General features: G+C 40.3%; 1 protein-coding gene across 1 annotated transcript in view; it reads right to left on the bottom strand.

Moving 5' to 3' along the window:
- Window positions 1-7,697: 7,697 nt before the first annotated feature.
- Window positions 7,698-16,989, bottom strand: part of LOC134512354 (vasoactive intestinal polypeptide receptor 1-like) — a 37,670-nt gene continuing 28,378 nt past the window's right edge. The window contains exons 10-14 of the mRNA XM_063327794.1: window positions 16,243-16,312; window positions 15,264-15,355; window positions 14,139-14,268; window positions 12,824-12,865; window positions 7,698-9,452 (exon numbers count right to left, since the gene is read on the bottom strand). Coding sequence (XP_063183864.1) covers window positions 9,264-9,452; window positions 12,824-12,865; window positions 14,139-14,268; window positions 15,264-15,355; window positions 16,243-16,312 — 523 coding nt within the window. The 3' untranslated portion in view covers window positions 7,698-9,263. The remainder of the gene's footprint in view (window positions 9,453-12,823; window positions 12,866-14,138; window positions 14,269-15,263; window positions 15,356-16,242; window positions 16,313-16,989) is intronic.

Genomic DNA, 16,989 nt, shown 5'->3' with positions numbered 1-16,989 from the left:
TTCAACCTGTGGTCTGTGGAGGTGTGAGAGACTATTTCTGAAGTATCCATGGAAGATGATTAAGGAGAATAAGTTCATTCATTGTGTATAGTAATATATGCTTGTTAGGCTCCTGAAGGGCTTTTGTCTTACCTGTAATTATGTGAAGGCTCCTATAGATCAAAATAAGGTTGAAAACTACCGCTGCAAACGGCTGAGGATGACTTACTGCAAGCTATTTTCACAGGACAATCTAGATGAGTGGGTGGTTTTTCAACTTTCTGCCCGTAGCATCATCCAGTCTTTGATGAGCCTCTCGATGTCTCCCATCCAACATCTACTTCAAAAAATAATGATAGAGAGGAGATGGTGAGGAAAGCATGACCACTGTTAGCCAGCTATAATCACAAGGAGTATCTGCATCCAAGTATTACAGGAGAGTCAGGAAGAAAGAGTAATGTAACCAGGTTTGTTTGTAGCCTTTTGACAGTGAGTGAGTGGTTTGAGAAGATACATGTAGAATAGATGTTGCATCCTGGATGAAGCTACTGTACTTACCCCTCTGTGTCCTCAACATCAACAGAAACATGCAAGCTGTGATTTTACAATTGCCATGAAGTCCTGTGAAGCCTTTTTACATGTCAAAGTACAGGATCCAAATGACAAAGGTAATCCTCATAGTTTCCACATTCAGTGGATGTACCTAGAAAGTTCAACAAATTAAGCTTTTCCTCCTTGGTTTGGTTATGTATTTCATGATGTTAAGACTTTTTTTTTTTTTTTTTGGTTCTGAGATTTTCTCATGTAGGCAAGGCTTCCAGAGAAATGTAGGATGCTTAAAATCATCTGCTACATGACACTGGAGAACAATAAATATGACCTCAGCAGAGCTGTTATAGCTTGGAAGGTCTAAAGGGAAGCGAGACAAGGTAGCAAGAACAGATAGAGCAGGATATATGGGACACCACATGGGATCCTGCTTTGTCTCCATCTGCCAGACAAGGTTATTGTCTCCTATAGTTCCTATGTCATATCTGTGAGCTCTGTGTGGATATCTAGGAAACTAAGATAAACTCACTGGGTTGGATTCAGCTCCCAAGTCGGAAATCTAGACTTAAATATCTATTTCAAGGCAGTGTCTGTTGGACTCCTGGGTCTACAGCTGTAGAAATGTACATAATACAAGGATGCAACCAAATATCTGGATTTACCTGATTGTCTTTCTTAAAGAATCAAATATCAAGGGCTATATTAAATACATGTCCCTTTTGACAGCTGGCATTTTCAGCATTAGGCATTCTTGCTCATAGGCAAAGTCCTGGAAAAGATCCTGTGTCAGTAAGCAGGTGGCTAAGGAGATATCCACATCACTTAACTTTAGACATCAATAGAGATGATGTCTTTCATTGATCTAGTTTCTCCATTTTTCCTCTGTAGTCACAAGAGAGAAATGAGCAATTTTAGAGTACAGGCATCAAACGTATTTTTGATGTCTAGTCAAGGGTAAGATGATTCATACTTTGCAAGTATCTGTTTCTTTCCACCAGGAAGTCTAGCTGACCAGATCAGAGACAGATGTTGACACTGTGGAAGTCTACTCGTAGATGACTTTTCCCCTGGCAACTTTGCCCAGTCGCTATTGTTCTGCTTCATACATGCTGAGAAATAAAGGTCTTGAAAAGCTTGGGGGTGGCTTCTTTTGGGTATTACCAATCAGATTTGGGGGAGGTGCATGCCTGATAAAGGCTTAGTAGCTCTCACTGAGAGCAATTTTCAGGAAGTCTTGTTTTCTCTGTCAGATTGTGTCCATATGTCCAGTGTTTCTGTGTCCAGAAACAAACCGTGGTATATAGTGCATCTGCAGTGAAAAGAAGTAAGGATTTTATCCTCTGCTTTTAGCAGTCAGGCATATGCAACCAGTTCAGAATTGCATTAGGAAGGTAGGGAGATGCAGTCGTAGTTAAGGATGCTCTGATGTTAAGCTCCGTGCATATCTTTACTAAAGAGCTAAATTCAGCTAAATACACTTTGTACTTTGTGTATGAAAACACACCAGCAGAGCTTGAACAATGTTTTGAACCTTGTGGTCTTTCACCTTCTTATGATTCAAATTGCAATTTCCCATCGTCTTTCTTTTGGGGAATTCATCTATGTAAAGAATTACTGTGTGATATGACACTGTGTGATATGACACTCTTCAGTGTCTGAAATGACTTAGGCTTCTGGATATGCCTTTTCCGATGGACTTTGTGCTTGCAAAGAAGTCTCAAGAGGCCTTTGTGTACCGGTATAATCTGTAAAAACAAATATTTAGTGTGTTTGTTCTCTTTCCTTTCTTTTTGTCAATTTAGTGGCAATGCAACATGCTATAGCTCTGAGAAGTACCAAGTTGTTGGATGGAAAGCTGTATTTTGGCTTTTCACTGTGTCAAGGTACAAACTTATTGGCCTGTTCGGTCTAATACTGACCTTTTTTGGTCAAATTTGGTTTAATTGGTTTTGGGATCTGGGGTTATTCAGCTTTGTTATGAGGTGGAAACACAGATATCAATTGCTGCTTTCTAAACTTTTTTGTGTTTTGAGAAATTGTTTTTAACATGTATACTGCTGTAGATGACACAATAAATGTATTATTATTTTGTATAAGTCTGTTCTGATATAAAATTGCACCAAAGAGAAATTTTTGTCTGTGAAGTTACAGGGTACTGTATTTCTTCCTAAAGCAGCAGGATGGAGTTTTTTAGGCTAAAAGGGTTAGCTTACTCATGTGAAGGAGTCCTGCAAGTCTGCTGGGCAAAGTTAGTCCTGGACTAGCCAGGTGTGAAGTCTTTGCCATCACTGAACTATGCACAGTCTTCCTTCACCATCAATCAGTGGACTTACATGAGGAAGATGTTTAGCACATCGCATCAGTAGTAGAATCATAGAATCATAGAATCATTTAGGTTGGAAAGACCGTTAAGATCATTGAGTCTACTTGATAACCAGACGTTGCCAAGTCCATCTCTAAACCACGTCCTTCAGCACCATGTCAACACCTCTTTTAAATACCTCCAGGGATGGTGCCTCAACCACTTCCCCAGGCAGCCTGTTCCAATGCTTAATAACCCTTTCATTGAATATTTTTTTCCTAATATTCAATCTAAAACTCCCCTGGTGCAACTTGAGGCTGTTTCCTCTTGTCCTATTGCCTGTTACTTGGGAGAAGAGACCAACACTCACGTGGCTACAGCTTCCTTTCAGGTAATTGTAGAGGGTGATAAGGTCTCCCTTCAACCTCCTGTTCTCCAGGCTAAACAACCCCAGTTCCCTTAGCCCCTCCTAATAAGACTTGTGCTCTAGACCATTCACCAGCTTTGTTGCCCTTCTCTGGACATGCTCCAGTACCTCAATGTCTTTCTTGTAGTCAGGGGCCCAAAACTCAACACAGCACTCAAGGTGCAGCCTTACCAGTGCTGAGTACGGTGGGACAATCACTTCCTTAGTCCTACTGGCCGCTCTATTCCTGATACAGGCCAGGATGCTGTTGGACTTCTTGGTCAACATGATGGGAAAGTGGACATACATATATTGAAACTGAGGTTAGAAATGCGTCAGGGAGCAGCCAGGGCTAATCCCGAGGGATGAGGGCTGGGAGACACAGGGCATCGCATGAGCAGCAGGACTAGTCACATCCCAGTGAAGATGCAAGGAAAGCCTGTAGATGGAGACCAGGTTCAACCAAGAGTCTAGATCATCAGGCAAGTTCATGGTGGTGAGGTAGGTCCAAGACAGGTCCAGGGACAGGGAAGGACCTCAGCCTACGGGTCAATCCCAGATCAGTGGGATGATCCCCTGCTTGGTGGGGCAGGATTGTTGTTAAGATGGGGATCAGCATCCTACAGCATTGCTGAGGCAGGGCCTGGGCTGAAAGGGTGTCTTGGGCCCATGGGCAAGTTGGGAGTTGAGGAGGACAGTGCAGATATATGAATTTTCATTTTTTGCTATATTTCAAACTATTGTAAATACCCTATTGTAATCCATTTACACGGATTTACTAGGTGACCTGAGGCAGCCTCAGCCCTTTCTTTGAGTGCTAGATCATGCGGCACAGGATGTGTCTCCCCTTTCCACCATGTGCAGAAGGGTAGCATCAGTCACTACCTTACTACAAAGGGAGATTAACAAATGTGGAACAGGGAATCTGGAAAAGGCCTTTTTTCTAAAGGTTACATCTAGTCTAAGAGATTTATTTTAGGGTCCTTTTATAGTTAAGAGGCAGAGAAAGAAAAGGCACCTCCAAAAGTTTTTCAGACCACTCTAAAAGTCCTATGATAAGTATCCACAATTTTGAAGAAACAGTACCACACTACAACACATTTGCTCCAAGAACACGACATTGGTAAAACTTCATTTACTAGGTCTCTAAACACACCAAGGAGATAACTGCCTCGAATCCTGCTATATTTACTGAAACTGAAAAATTCTCACTCAGATACTCAAAAATTTATTTTTTTTAGTTTGATTTTTTAAAATTTCTCCCTATCTCAAGTTCAAATTTATTTTAAATCACTTTTTAACCCTACGTTATCAAGACTTATAGGTTCAGTCTGTGACTTTACCAAAGGACTATTTCTGACAACTTCTATCTAGTGAGACAAAGGCATCAAACTGTATCTGGCAGTTTCTGTGGTGTATTCCAGTCATTAAGCAACAAGTAACCACTGAATTTCCAAAAAAGCTGGAACCATTTCTGCATTTGAGGATCTAGTCACTTGCCCATTAGTTGGTCTTGACTTCTCTAGTGTCAGATTTTAATCTTGGGTGTGGATTCAATAAACTTTGCCCACTCACCTAATTTGACTTGAGATTGAGTTTGATGGAGAGGAGTCATTTTTGCACAACAGTTTAGCAGATGCCAAAAAAGTCATAACTGGCTTGTGAGGCAATCACACAGATAGCCTGAATACAAAGAAATCAACCTATGACCCTCCTTTAATATGCTTTAGATACAGGGTGAAGTTTATCTCATGGAGTAGGACTGAAGGAATAAGAAGGCATGTACACATAGACTAGGTGCCCAAGCTTTCATTACACATAACAGACACCAAGAGCAGGGACTGGATGCTTAAATCACTAGCAAGAAGCTAGTGTGATTTCAGGAGCTGTGTGGTGTCCTACCTGGCCTCCATCTGCTTTTCCAGAAAAGTTTAAATGTCCAAAAGTCTGGATCATATCTCCAGGACAGAGCAGATGTCTTGGATGCCCCAAGCCACCTCAAATAGCATTTGATAGCTATGATTATGTAGCAGAAACCACCTCCAGACCAATAGCCAGTGATGTCTAGACAGCTATACCATTGGCCAAATGTAGATGCTTTCTTTAAGGAGAGTTGAGTGTCTCACAGATTTCACTAACTGTATTGCTAATACTTCCACTGGCTTATATAGGCTGCAATATAGAGATACCTAAATTTTGCTGCCATAACCTAACCTGTGAGCTGAACACCACCTTTACTTTACAGAAAGAGTATTGCATTGGGTATTTCTTATCACAGCATTTAATTTTTCCTGAAGATCATTCTCTGTCATGCAATACATTTATTTAAGTTGATTAACTTTTTCTTCCCTTAGTTTGAGACGCACTGCAATCCTTCATGGTGTTCAAGCCTGTTTTTCTCCCAATAGCTTCTACTATCCCACTGCATTGCTCTGAAAATCCAGCTCTAGGTGGATAAGGTAATCTTGGGCAAGCTCAGAATTGGAAAAGCAGATAAAGTTGCCTGCTGGAAGAATTTCTTTAAATCTGGAGTCCACACAATCAAGCTGTCTGAAAAAATATGCTGACACTGTAAGAGTTAAAAATCTGCTCTTGACGAGAAATTTCAGCTACCTTAACAACCTGTCTTTGCTACAACACCAAGAAAAACAACTGAAACAGTTGTTCTTAACCTTTTCTGGTTGTAATGTAGTTTGAAAGGGATTTAAAAATAATACTTGAAGAGTTAAACTGTGTAAAAGATGCCAGGGAATTAGAAGAAGATAAAGCAGCTTTTCCTAGCTGATATAACTTAATGATATATTGCAGCTGTCCTTTGGTAATCATGCAAATCTCGTTGAGAGAGGGCATACATCAGGTTCATACTGGCTGTGAGTAGGGGGCAATGTTTCGGTGCATTGCCTGGCTTTTTGGACTGCACACACCCAGACAGGCCACCTGCGTGCCCAGCACACACCACGCACCACGAGATGGCAGTGCCTCCACGCAGACCACACCGCACTTCTAGACACCTTTTTTTTGCAAACCCTTTGCTGCCTTCGCGGGCCTGCAATGAAGCAATATAACCCTGAAGCATTCCCTACTCCTACACACACGATCAAGTCCTCGGATGTGCCATCAAGAAGGGCTCAGCAGCCTTTTCACAACCCAAACACAACCTTTATCTAAGAAACTTTTGCACTCCCCAGGATTATTAACCTCATCACCAGGTTGTTCCAAATGTGCTCTTTATACAAATTATGTAAATAGTAGCTTTGTCTATATGCAGAATACCTTCATATACAGCTCGATTCCAGTTTATGGCTCACACATCCTAGTCCAAAATGTTTGAAAAATAAAAGGCTTGGAAATATTAATAGCAATAATAATTTGGAGGGATACAGGGACGTTTTGGACAAAGGACTAGCCAAGCTGATGGCTGGTGTATTGCTGAGGTTGCTGGAGAACCTTTGAGGCACTGGGTTAGATCTCTGTGAGGTGAGTTGTAAGGGTTACTGGAAAGAGTTTGAGGCAAAAAGGGATATCTGGGGAGTTAATGCAAGATTAATGTACATGGTGATGGTATACAGGTACAAATTAGGTTGCGGGGTTCTGCCAGGAACAGTGGGGTTGTGAGAGCTGTTGAATTGTCTGAGGAGACTGAACACTGGATGACAGATGGAAAGATCCTTCATGGTGTACTGGAACCTATCACCTTTCCTAGCTATCATTTTCCCTTTTTCTGGATCCTTAGTCCAGTATAGAAACTTCCCAGTAATAAAGGCAGAAGATATGTATTGATATAAATGGTCTTTAAGTCAAATGCAGGCCATCCTGGGAGCTCAGCTGGGAAGAGGGAACTGCTGTGTGACACAAGATGGCTCATACATCCACTGAATAAACATGAAGGTAAGTGGGAGAGAAAATAAAGGGGAGGTTGTACTGGGAGAGTAGGGGTCCATTGACATAAAGCCTTGGGCCAGTGTTTTTTGGAAGAACAAAAGTCTGCCAAAAGCAGAAGGATAATTCATTCCAACTTTGTTCCTCCTCAAAGACAGATGAAGAGATAAGGATCAGTTTCTTCATATAGACAACTTAGTAATGTTTAACATAACTATTTCCTCAATAAAACATTCAGAAGTAATTCAGATACCTGAAATAATGGTCTTTAAAAAATGGATAGAAGCAGGGTTCCACAGACCTGTGACTTAGTGATGGTGTCTTGGAAGGGGAGTGGGGCATTCACTCAGGCTGCAAGATCATGTAATGTAAATTTTTTTATTGGGTGAAGAGGACAAAATTGTATATATCCATTGGCTTCAAAACTGTATCTGTAGTAAACATAATTATAAGACTGTCCTTTTTTTATAAAGTCTCAAATGAAACATCCAAATGGACATAATATAATTAAAAATTACTCACTCAAAACAGCTGTAATTATCACTTACATTTTATAGATGTACATCATACAAATGTGTTCACATCACTATGCTAGGCAATAACACAGGAGCAAGGATTACTTTTACAAGGAAAACTGATAAGGAGGTCTAAATAGACAAAATAACGTGTTATAGAGAGCATCTGATTCACTGGGACAGATGGGGTAAATGCCTGACTAATAAATGACTGATCTGAATCGTACATAGAGAAATTTGGGCAATTCATCTCTGCTCTAACAATGGAATGAGAGATGAAGCACCTAAAACCAACTAAGAGATTTCCACAAAGTCAAATGTCCCCTGGCCTAAATAATTAACCAAAAGTACAGCAAAATGAGGGACTGGAGCACTACTTTTTAGATCTAAAGTGAAATTGCACTTCACAGAAAGTCACCACATACTTGAATGGCCATGGTCTCTAGCAGTGTTTTTAAGTTTGGATGCAGGTTCTCCTGGGAACCATCCCATCTTGAAAGGAACACCTTGTGTGCCCTTTCTTTATTTTTGGAGAGTCTGAGGTAGTGTCCAACTCAGTTCTGAAGAAAGAGAAAGGCCACCTGAAGAAGTGATGCAAGCACGTTTGTTCACTCTGTTATACTAGACCATATTTTGCTTTACTAGACCACACTTCTGTGTTGATAATTCTGAACCCAGAAATGTCACTGAGTAGAATGACAATGAGCTGAGAAATTATGGATGGGATTGAGATAATCACAGCTATCACACCAGATTAGTCCTCAAAGGAAGGCCCCCCAAAAAGCACAAAAGCAGTTTAATTCTGTATATCATTGATGAATACAGCCAACCTTAAAGGTTATGATGACAGAAGGTCAGTTCCAGCTACACAAGGACCAGCATCTGGGCACTAAGAGTAAGACTGTAAGTCATTCTGAGCTCAAGGTAGCCCATCTGGCATGCTGCATTGGCTTTGCTCTGTGTTCTTCCTTCATATACTCATAATCTCTCTAATGTTCAGCTACTCCATGTTTTCCCATGGACAAGAAAGGGCTTGGGGTCCTCTGGACTAATTCAGTCTCCCTGTTCACCAGGCATGGAAGAAAAAAACCCAAACAGATAATGGAACTCATTCTCTTTTTGTGTCACTCTTGCGACACCTTGAAATTCCTTTCAAAGGAGGTTGCTTAGCAAGTTTCTGTGTGTGATTTCCATTAAGTTGGCTCAAGTTGTCTCAAAACAACTAGCAAAACATTAATCATTATGGAACATTTTGCCACCCCATAACTGTTTCAAATTAAGATTAGGAATAGTGCTCTTGAAAACTGGAGATTTTGGGAAACACTAACAAAGACATGACAAACATACTGGGCCTGGGAGGAATTGATATAGGTTTTGGGTTTTGCTTCTAACCTGTTGTTTCACACTAGCACAAGGTACGGCTTTTCACAACAAAACAAGTGGATTTTATACACTTGAGAGAGAGAACCAGGGTTGTGACAGTGATCTGTACCAGGTAAGAAAAGCAGCTCACACTCAGGACAAGAAATTCATGGAAGGCTCTTGACACTATGGAAAGCCATAAAGAACCCAAGTTGGCCATCTCTTCAGTAGTGTGTTACAATGTCACAGCAACTTGTCCTGCTAGAAAAGCTCAGATAGAAGTTATACCATTCTGGTACACAGAGGTTTTCCTTTTTGGACTAATTTTTTCAAGCAGTGATAATTGAGTGACATAGTTGACTGGACTATTTTCTCTGGACAAAGTCCTGCGTTTGTGTGTGAAGTTCAGGTATTCTTGATACTGCCATTTGCACAGTTGTTTCTTCAGTTCACTTTGAACCTATAGGAAAGGAATTTAAAAACAAAGAATCAGAAAATTAAGACTTAGTGGACATTGAAGGTAAAATATGCCAAAATGTATACCTGATTACTTAGCCTAGATGGATGAACAAAGGCACCCAAATCAATCAGAATTAAGACTTAATGCATTTTTAGAAGAATTTTAACTGTGTCCCTATTCACTTTTGAAAATAAACAGACTTAATTTGCAATATTCAGAGGATGATAGCACAGTTTTTGACTGCAGTTTCTTTGTTTATTCTTGTAGGTCTGCTTCATAAATATTTCTACCTTTTCGTATAATTTCTATTTTTCCTCAGACTGAAACTTCTGTGCCTCCTTGCTGTGACCTGCTATGTACAATAAGGGTCCTTCTCCAGCCTTTCACTTTATCCAGATAGAAAGCCCTCTTAAAGATCCCTTACTGACTCTAAAAGATACTGAATCAACTTGAATACACATTAGATTTGAGAGAGGCCTTGAGGATCCTCAAAAGCATAAGCAAAACTCATGTTTTTACCATCTGACACAAAAGTAACAGGCAGGTTGAACAACCCTGTAGGTCCACTCTCTGCTATTGACACTTCTGGGACCTGGGTGAAGGGACAGGGGGAAAGCAGATTCTATTGCCCTACATAAAGCAGCTCACACTCCAAGCTGTATCAGAGGGAGTGCAAGCAGGTGCAGGAAGAACCCAGTCCTTGCCTCCATTCATGTGAGCAGTCTGTTCCTGTGCTCACTCTGCCCTGTTACCTCTGTTCATGTCCAGCTTCATCACCACCTGGTTCTCCTGCAAGGGGGTGGCTCTCCTGAAAGTCTACAAAGTGATTTGCAAATGCCATCCCAAACTTAGAAGATTTGTCAAATGCTTCTAACCACATAGCTGCTATCTTCTGCAGCTGTCATTAGTACTGAAAATCACAGAATCACAGAATGGTTCAGGTTGGAAGGGACCTTAAAGATCACCTAGTTCCAACGCCTCTGCCATGGGCAGGGACAACTCCCGCTAGACCAGGCTGCTCAAAGCTTCTTCCAGCCTGGCCTTGAACACCTCCAGGGATGGGGCATTGACAGCTTCCCTGGGCAACCTGTTCCAGTGCCTCACCACCCTTACAGTAAAGAATTTCTTCCTGATATCTAATCTAAATCTACCCTCTTTCAATTTGAGGCCATTACCCCGTGTCGTATCATTCCACTCCCTGATAAAGAGTCCCTCCCCATCCTTCCTGTAGCCCCCTTTAGGTACTGGAAGGCTGCTATAAGGTCTTCTTGGAGCCTTCTTTTCTCCAGGCTGAACAACCCCAACTGTCTCAGCCTGTCCCCATAGCATAGGTGCTCCAGCCCTCTGATCATCTTCGTGGCCCTCTGCTGGTCCCATTCCAACAGGTCCATGTCCTTCTTGTGGTGAGGATTCCAGAGCTGGATGCAGTACTGCAGGTGGGATCTCACCAGAGCAGAGTAGAGGGGCAGAATCACCTCCCTCGATCCGCTGGCCACACTTCTTTTAATGCAGCCTAGGATGCGGTTGGCTTTCTGGGCTTCAAGTTCGCACTGCCTGCTCAAGTTGAGCTTCTCGTCCACCAAAAAATCTATGACTGCGTTATAGTTGTACCATTATTAGCACAAACCCACTCCAAATTAAATGCACAAATAAACTCAGTCAGACTATTAATTCTTACAGGGGATGTATGTATAGATAAATGTGATTTAAGTACTCTGAACTTAGGAATTCATCTAGTAATTCTGTTATCTAATCCTCTACCAGGTATGGACTCTACTGTGATGTACCTAGAGGAGGGTGGGACACGCAGAAATACATCTCAGACATCAAGGCTCCATGCAAGTCACTGGCAATATTTATCATTGAGGTGGCCCCTATTCTGCCTTTGTTCTCTCTGTTAACCACACAGACATGCCAGCCCCTGTGTGCAACTTCAAGTATGGATAACACATGCCGTCTGGAGCTTTCAAGGCTCTAGTAAATAAAAGGGGGCTTCTGTCACCAATCCAGTACTCCAGTACTACCCCAGCAAGCTCAAGGCCTTTCACCTCTCCATGTACCTTATTCCAAACACCAGGAGATATCAGTTTCATCCCATCCCATACAGATACCACCCTGCTTCGCAGCAGCACAGTCTATCACATTGTTGCAGATATTTAAAACTGAAGAAACACAGACACAGAAAATATTAATTATTGTTTATGGTTGCAGGGAACCGTAACAGATGCAGGAAGGATCCACTGCCAAGTTGTAATGAGTGGCCAATCTGCTCCAAAAGCGGTTATCCCTAAGCAACATGGATGCAAGTCAACCCATACCACTTAATCTTGGAGCCAGAGATCACTCTCTGCCTGTCCCTTTTTTAACACCTAGTAGTTTTTTGTGTTGGGAAATACAATATGGAAACTATTTAAAGACTGTTGGCAAGAAGTCTAGGCAGACAGAAGGCAGGTGGGAAGTAGAACATTCTGTATTTACAATTAGTCCTGAAGGCACTCTCTCGAACAACACTAGAATGGCCATTATAAATTGTTTTCCTAAGTAAAAAATATATTCTAGGCATCATTCATCCTTGGGTAGGATTAATTTCACCTATATTTAGCCATGTCTATGAGAAGTGTCCACTCTAAGCTAGTGGGGAGACTGAGGCACCATTAGTGGGTCCTTGTCCTCATCTAACCTACACACTTTTCTGAGGATGAGATGTGTTTTTACATTTCCTCCTGGCTTTTGTTTCATTCTACTCTTTGGGGCAAGGTGCAAGCAAATTGTTTTTTTTAAAATGATAGGCTCTCTAAAATGTACTACAGGGAATTTATCCAAATTCTAAAAATGTTACAAAACCAGGTAAGAAAGTTGTTGAATAAAACTACTGAAAATGCATAGGCTGCCCGGGAAAGGGAAAGGGAAAGGGAAAGGGAAAGGGAAAGGGAAAGGGAAAGGGAAAGGGAAAGGGAAAGGGAAAGGGAAAGGGAAAGGGAAAGGGAAGAAACTCACTAGGAGAATATAAACCTAAAGTAAGGAGTGTTACAAGCTTTCCATTGAGACATCACCATGATAGCAATCAGACATAAAGCAGAAAAACAGTCCCCTGACAAGAAAGTCACCAACCATTTGTAAAGGGTCATTGCTTCAAAGCTTATACTGTGTCCTTCTGTCAGAACTGTAGGAATAGAAATAAAGTCAACAAAGGTACGAAGGAAAAAAAAAAAAAGATATGCATATTTCACACTTCCAGGAGCAGATCAAAGCATGGATCTATTCTGCAAAAAGGAAAAAAATAAAAACAACAACAACAACAACAACAAACAAAAACAAGAAAGACCTATGAGTTTAAAAAGTTCTGATAATCTTATGTACTTGCTACTCACCTCTGCATTTGAGAAGCAATATAGAAGAGCAACAATAAAACCCTAGGATGGGGAGGGTAGAGAGAAGAAAGTCAACCATCACGATTTAAAGCATAAAATCAAAGATAGACATCAAGTTCCACTCAAAATTTGAATAGTAAGACAGCAAAAATACATATTTTTTCCATTGGAATTTAGGTGATGTGGCGCTATTTAAAGGGTTTTCATAACAGAACTAAATTCCCCAATGGACCAGCAACACTATATGTATATTATTTCCCTTGTATGGAAACACTAAGGACTAACTTACTGTTTACTGTCTCCTACAAATAAGTTCTTCCTCAGACAAAGTAGTAGGGACCTCTGTGTTGTTCTAGTCTATATTTACAGTAGTGAATAAACTGGGTGAGGACCTGTTCTTGTTTTACGCCTTGACTGCTAAACTATCTTCTTTCACTCACAAGATATTGGTTATTGGGTTCGTATTTACCCAGAACTACAGTCAGGCATTGTTTAGAGGGGTGTTGTCAGCCATAAGCCCAGCCATTTCACAGACAGTGTTAACACAGGCAAACACTGGACAGTGCTAAACTACGTCTATATTAGTAAACCAAATAAGACACAGCACGGAATACTGGCCTTTGCTTCTCTGTATTGTTAAAATGTCAACCTGGTCCATGCTTTGGCCTGGGCAAGTAAAGATTTTCCCAAAAAGATTCTGGCCATGGTTGAAAGGTAAACATGGAAGAGGGATCGTGTTTAACACATATCAACATGGACAAGCTGTTGTGGGGTAACAGGGGAAAGGGGAAGGAAAGGACCTCAGCTCTTTATTACAAAATGTACCAGGCCTCTCAAATCCAAGATATTGTTCTGAACAGTGGTATAGCAAAATAAATGAAACAAAGAAGTATTAACATGATGGATTCACTACTGCTAAAGGGTAAGGGCAGAACGGGTTGCTATATAGTACCCTTATTTTTTCATTTCTCTTATCATCACCTTTATTATATGTGGAATTATTTTCAATCAGTTCACCTTAATCCATGGACTAGTCTTCACGGCACTCTGTCATTGTTATTCAATAAAGGTAGATATTGTATTTTTTTGTGATTATTAACACGGAGTCTGGGTCAGAATGCAAAAGTAGTGTGAGATTTCAAGTAATAAGATAAGGGAATAAACAACAGAAAGAGCTTGCAAAGGAGCAAGGTGGAATATGTGTATGGAATTTAGGCACATTATTAACACCAGCTCTAATAACCAATGTAAATTTAAAATTTAAAAATCCTGAGACCAAACCTCTTAGGATTGATCAACATTTTGTCTGGCTTACCTGAAAAGAACCCAAGCCCAGCTCAATATAAAGGCGAGCTTCCAGACCAGTGCTTTCTGGGAAAAATGCAAATACAATGTAGTGCACTCCAAAGAGGGGGATCAAGAGTAACGTGGATTTAGCAAGTCTCCTGACAAACCAAGAATTAAAGAAAAATGCACTGTTAGAAATATGAAATTAGTGATAGCAATTATATGTTGGAACAAATTTTAATACAGAGAACAGCTCCGTAATGGAGGCAACCACATCCAACGAAGATATGGAACAATTACTTTCTGCCACTCCCAACATCAACACCTGGTGAACAAAGATGAACAAATCAGCGTGAAAGTTTTCTGGACTGACCTTTAAGGGTTCTTTTCCCTGCTATACATGCAAAATCGGGGGCACTAAACTAAGTACTCTGACCTACTCTCTTGAGACTACTCTCAATCACATGGAGGTAACCCCTATATAAGTGTCTCTATTTCCAAAACTGTCAATGGAGATCTAATCATCACCTTCCACAGGACTTGATTCAGTTGCTTAAACAGCGGTGTGAGAGTCACTGGTGATGTCCTAGGGTATTCTGCCTCCAGAAGGGTACAGGTTTATGCTGGGTCCTGTGCCATAACTAACAGCCATATTTATATATCTTAGGATGAGCTAAATATCTTGCCAGAGTCCTCTAACTGCATTGATGAGATTCCCATTGATTGTGAAGGGGATCATAAGCAGGAAGAACTAGGTTCAGTTAACAGAACATCAGCATCATGTTGCTGCTAAGAATTTAAAGGAAATTATCTGCATTTTTCTCTATGTGTCCATCTGTGAGGAAAGGACTGGAAGCAAGATGGATGCATTACTTGACATGTAGTGTTTACCCTTTCAGGCTGGGTCCTTTTGGAGTTATAATACTTTATATTTCACTTTTCTCATTGTCCCCAACATATCCACCCCACCCTCCTCACCCTAAAGAAAAAGAGAGATGTGATATTTGGGATGAAAAGGAAAGTTTACCTTGTTATTTCTTCTGGGCATTTCTCTTTCTATTAGTAAGGAGTAGAACATTTTGTGCTCCTGCCCACAAAGCATTTCTTATAACAGCTAGAACAGGTCAATATCAAGAGACTCAGAAATACTTACACAAAGTGGTTTGAATGGCTACCTCCTCCCTCTTGAGATTTCAATTTATGCACTAGAATTCTGATCACATTAATAAATATAATAAAGTTAATCTGAAAAGACAAAACAAACTCCATAAATTTACCAGAAATCAGGACACATCTTCAGTTGATACAAATTAACCAAAAAACCCCAGTCACAGGAATTGCACTGCTATAAACCAATGCAGATCTATTCTCAGATCAAAATCAATAGCATTATAAATAGTATTCATTTTTCCCACTGATATATAGTCATACATGAAGATATGCTGCAAGTTATGTTGAATTAATATAGACCTATGTATCTCAATATCATTTTATGTCTGATATTAACTCCTTGTACTTGTCAGCACCTAGTAGATCTTACATGGTCTAAATAGTACCCCCTGTTCTCTTCATTGTTAATGACAGGGATTATAAAAGATACAGACCTAAATGACATACCAGTTCCTCCCTAAATTTACATGGAATAAATGTGTGCATGAGGGAGATTTTTTTTTGTCTTAAGTTTACATCATGAGAACTCATTTTAAAATTATACTATATAAAATGTTCTATATGTATTTCTTTTATTAAACCAGCTTCATATTATCTAAGAATCTTGCCAGTATGGATTGCCTTTCTTCAGAAAATGACTTACAGAGACACAGACACAACTGTGGTATGTGGAATGGAGGTGTCAAGAAAATTCCATTGTGTCCTAACATGACTCTAGAAAATATAGGATTTACCCTTTATGTTGTGATTTAGGGTGGTTTTAGGGGAAAAAAAAAAAAAAAAAAAAAAGCAACAAAACAAACAATGACAAAACCACTTATTATACAATAATTTTCAGCTATTTGAAATTCAATACCACAGACTGTGGTGCTGCTTTTCTCCCAGCTTACTGAAAGGAGACACTACCTTAGCTTTTACATTTCGAAAGATACTCAAGGCAAAATGAAAAAAAAAAGACATACTAATACAGTTAGCAGAATGGGACCTTTGATGATCCATAACACCACTCCATTTTCATCATCATCCCAACATCTGAAACAGCAAACAAAACCAGTCACGTTATCTGTATCATGTGAACTTCCCACAACACATGAAAGTATTTCCATCACAGAAAAAGAAACTGATGGACACTAAGTTTTAAATCACTGTTTTAAGGTCCCTGCCAGAACTCATACCCTGATAACTCTCTAAAAGTCTCTGTGCAACCCGATCTAAAGGAAATTTATTCAGTAAGAGGCTGAAGAACAAAAGCAAAGTCAAGAAAAGCACATCTGTATTTTCAGGCTTCTTTCCTGCTTTTCTGTTGAAAAAGTGACTGTTTTACAGAGTACGGGTGAGAGATTAAATAAATGTGCATCCATAATTGTAATGACTTTGCAGTCATGAGGAAATAGGCAAAAAATCTAGAGCCCTAGTAAAGGTACTTTGAAAAGAGAGTGCAAAATGGGCTTCTGGTCCCTTTTTTGGGGCTGTTCATGTGTTTAACATCAACTACAGTCCAGTTTAACTCTCTCCAGTCAAGTGCTGCACTAGCTAGGTTACATCGTGCTCCCCCTTCCTGTGTTTTCCCTTCCAGTTTTGTGATACAGGATATTTGGCTGCATAACAATGCCTACAGATGGTGGTTTATCCCAGTGCCTCTGAGAGTAAGGTGTACCTTTGCAACGTGAGCAATGGGAGTTCAGACCAGCTGTGTCTGAAGGACTTGG

Source organism: Chroicocephalus ridibundus, chromosome 2 (assembly GCF_963924245.1).
Source record: "Chroicocephalus ridibundus chromosome 2, bChrRid1.1, whole genome shotgun sequence".
NCBI classification, from domain to species: domain Eukaryota; kingdom Metazoa; phylum Chordata; class Aves; order Charadriiformes; family Laridae; genus Chroicocephalus; species Chroicocephalus ridibundus.
This window is presented reverse-complemented; position numbering and strand designations above follow the sequence as displayed.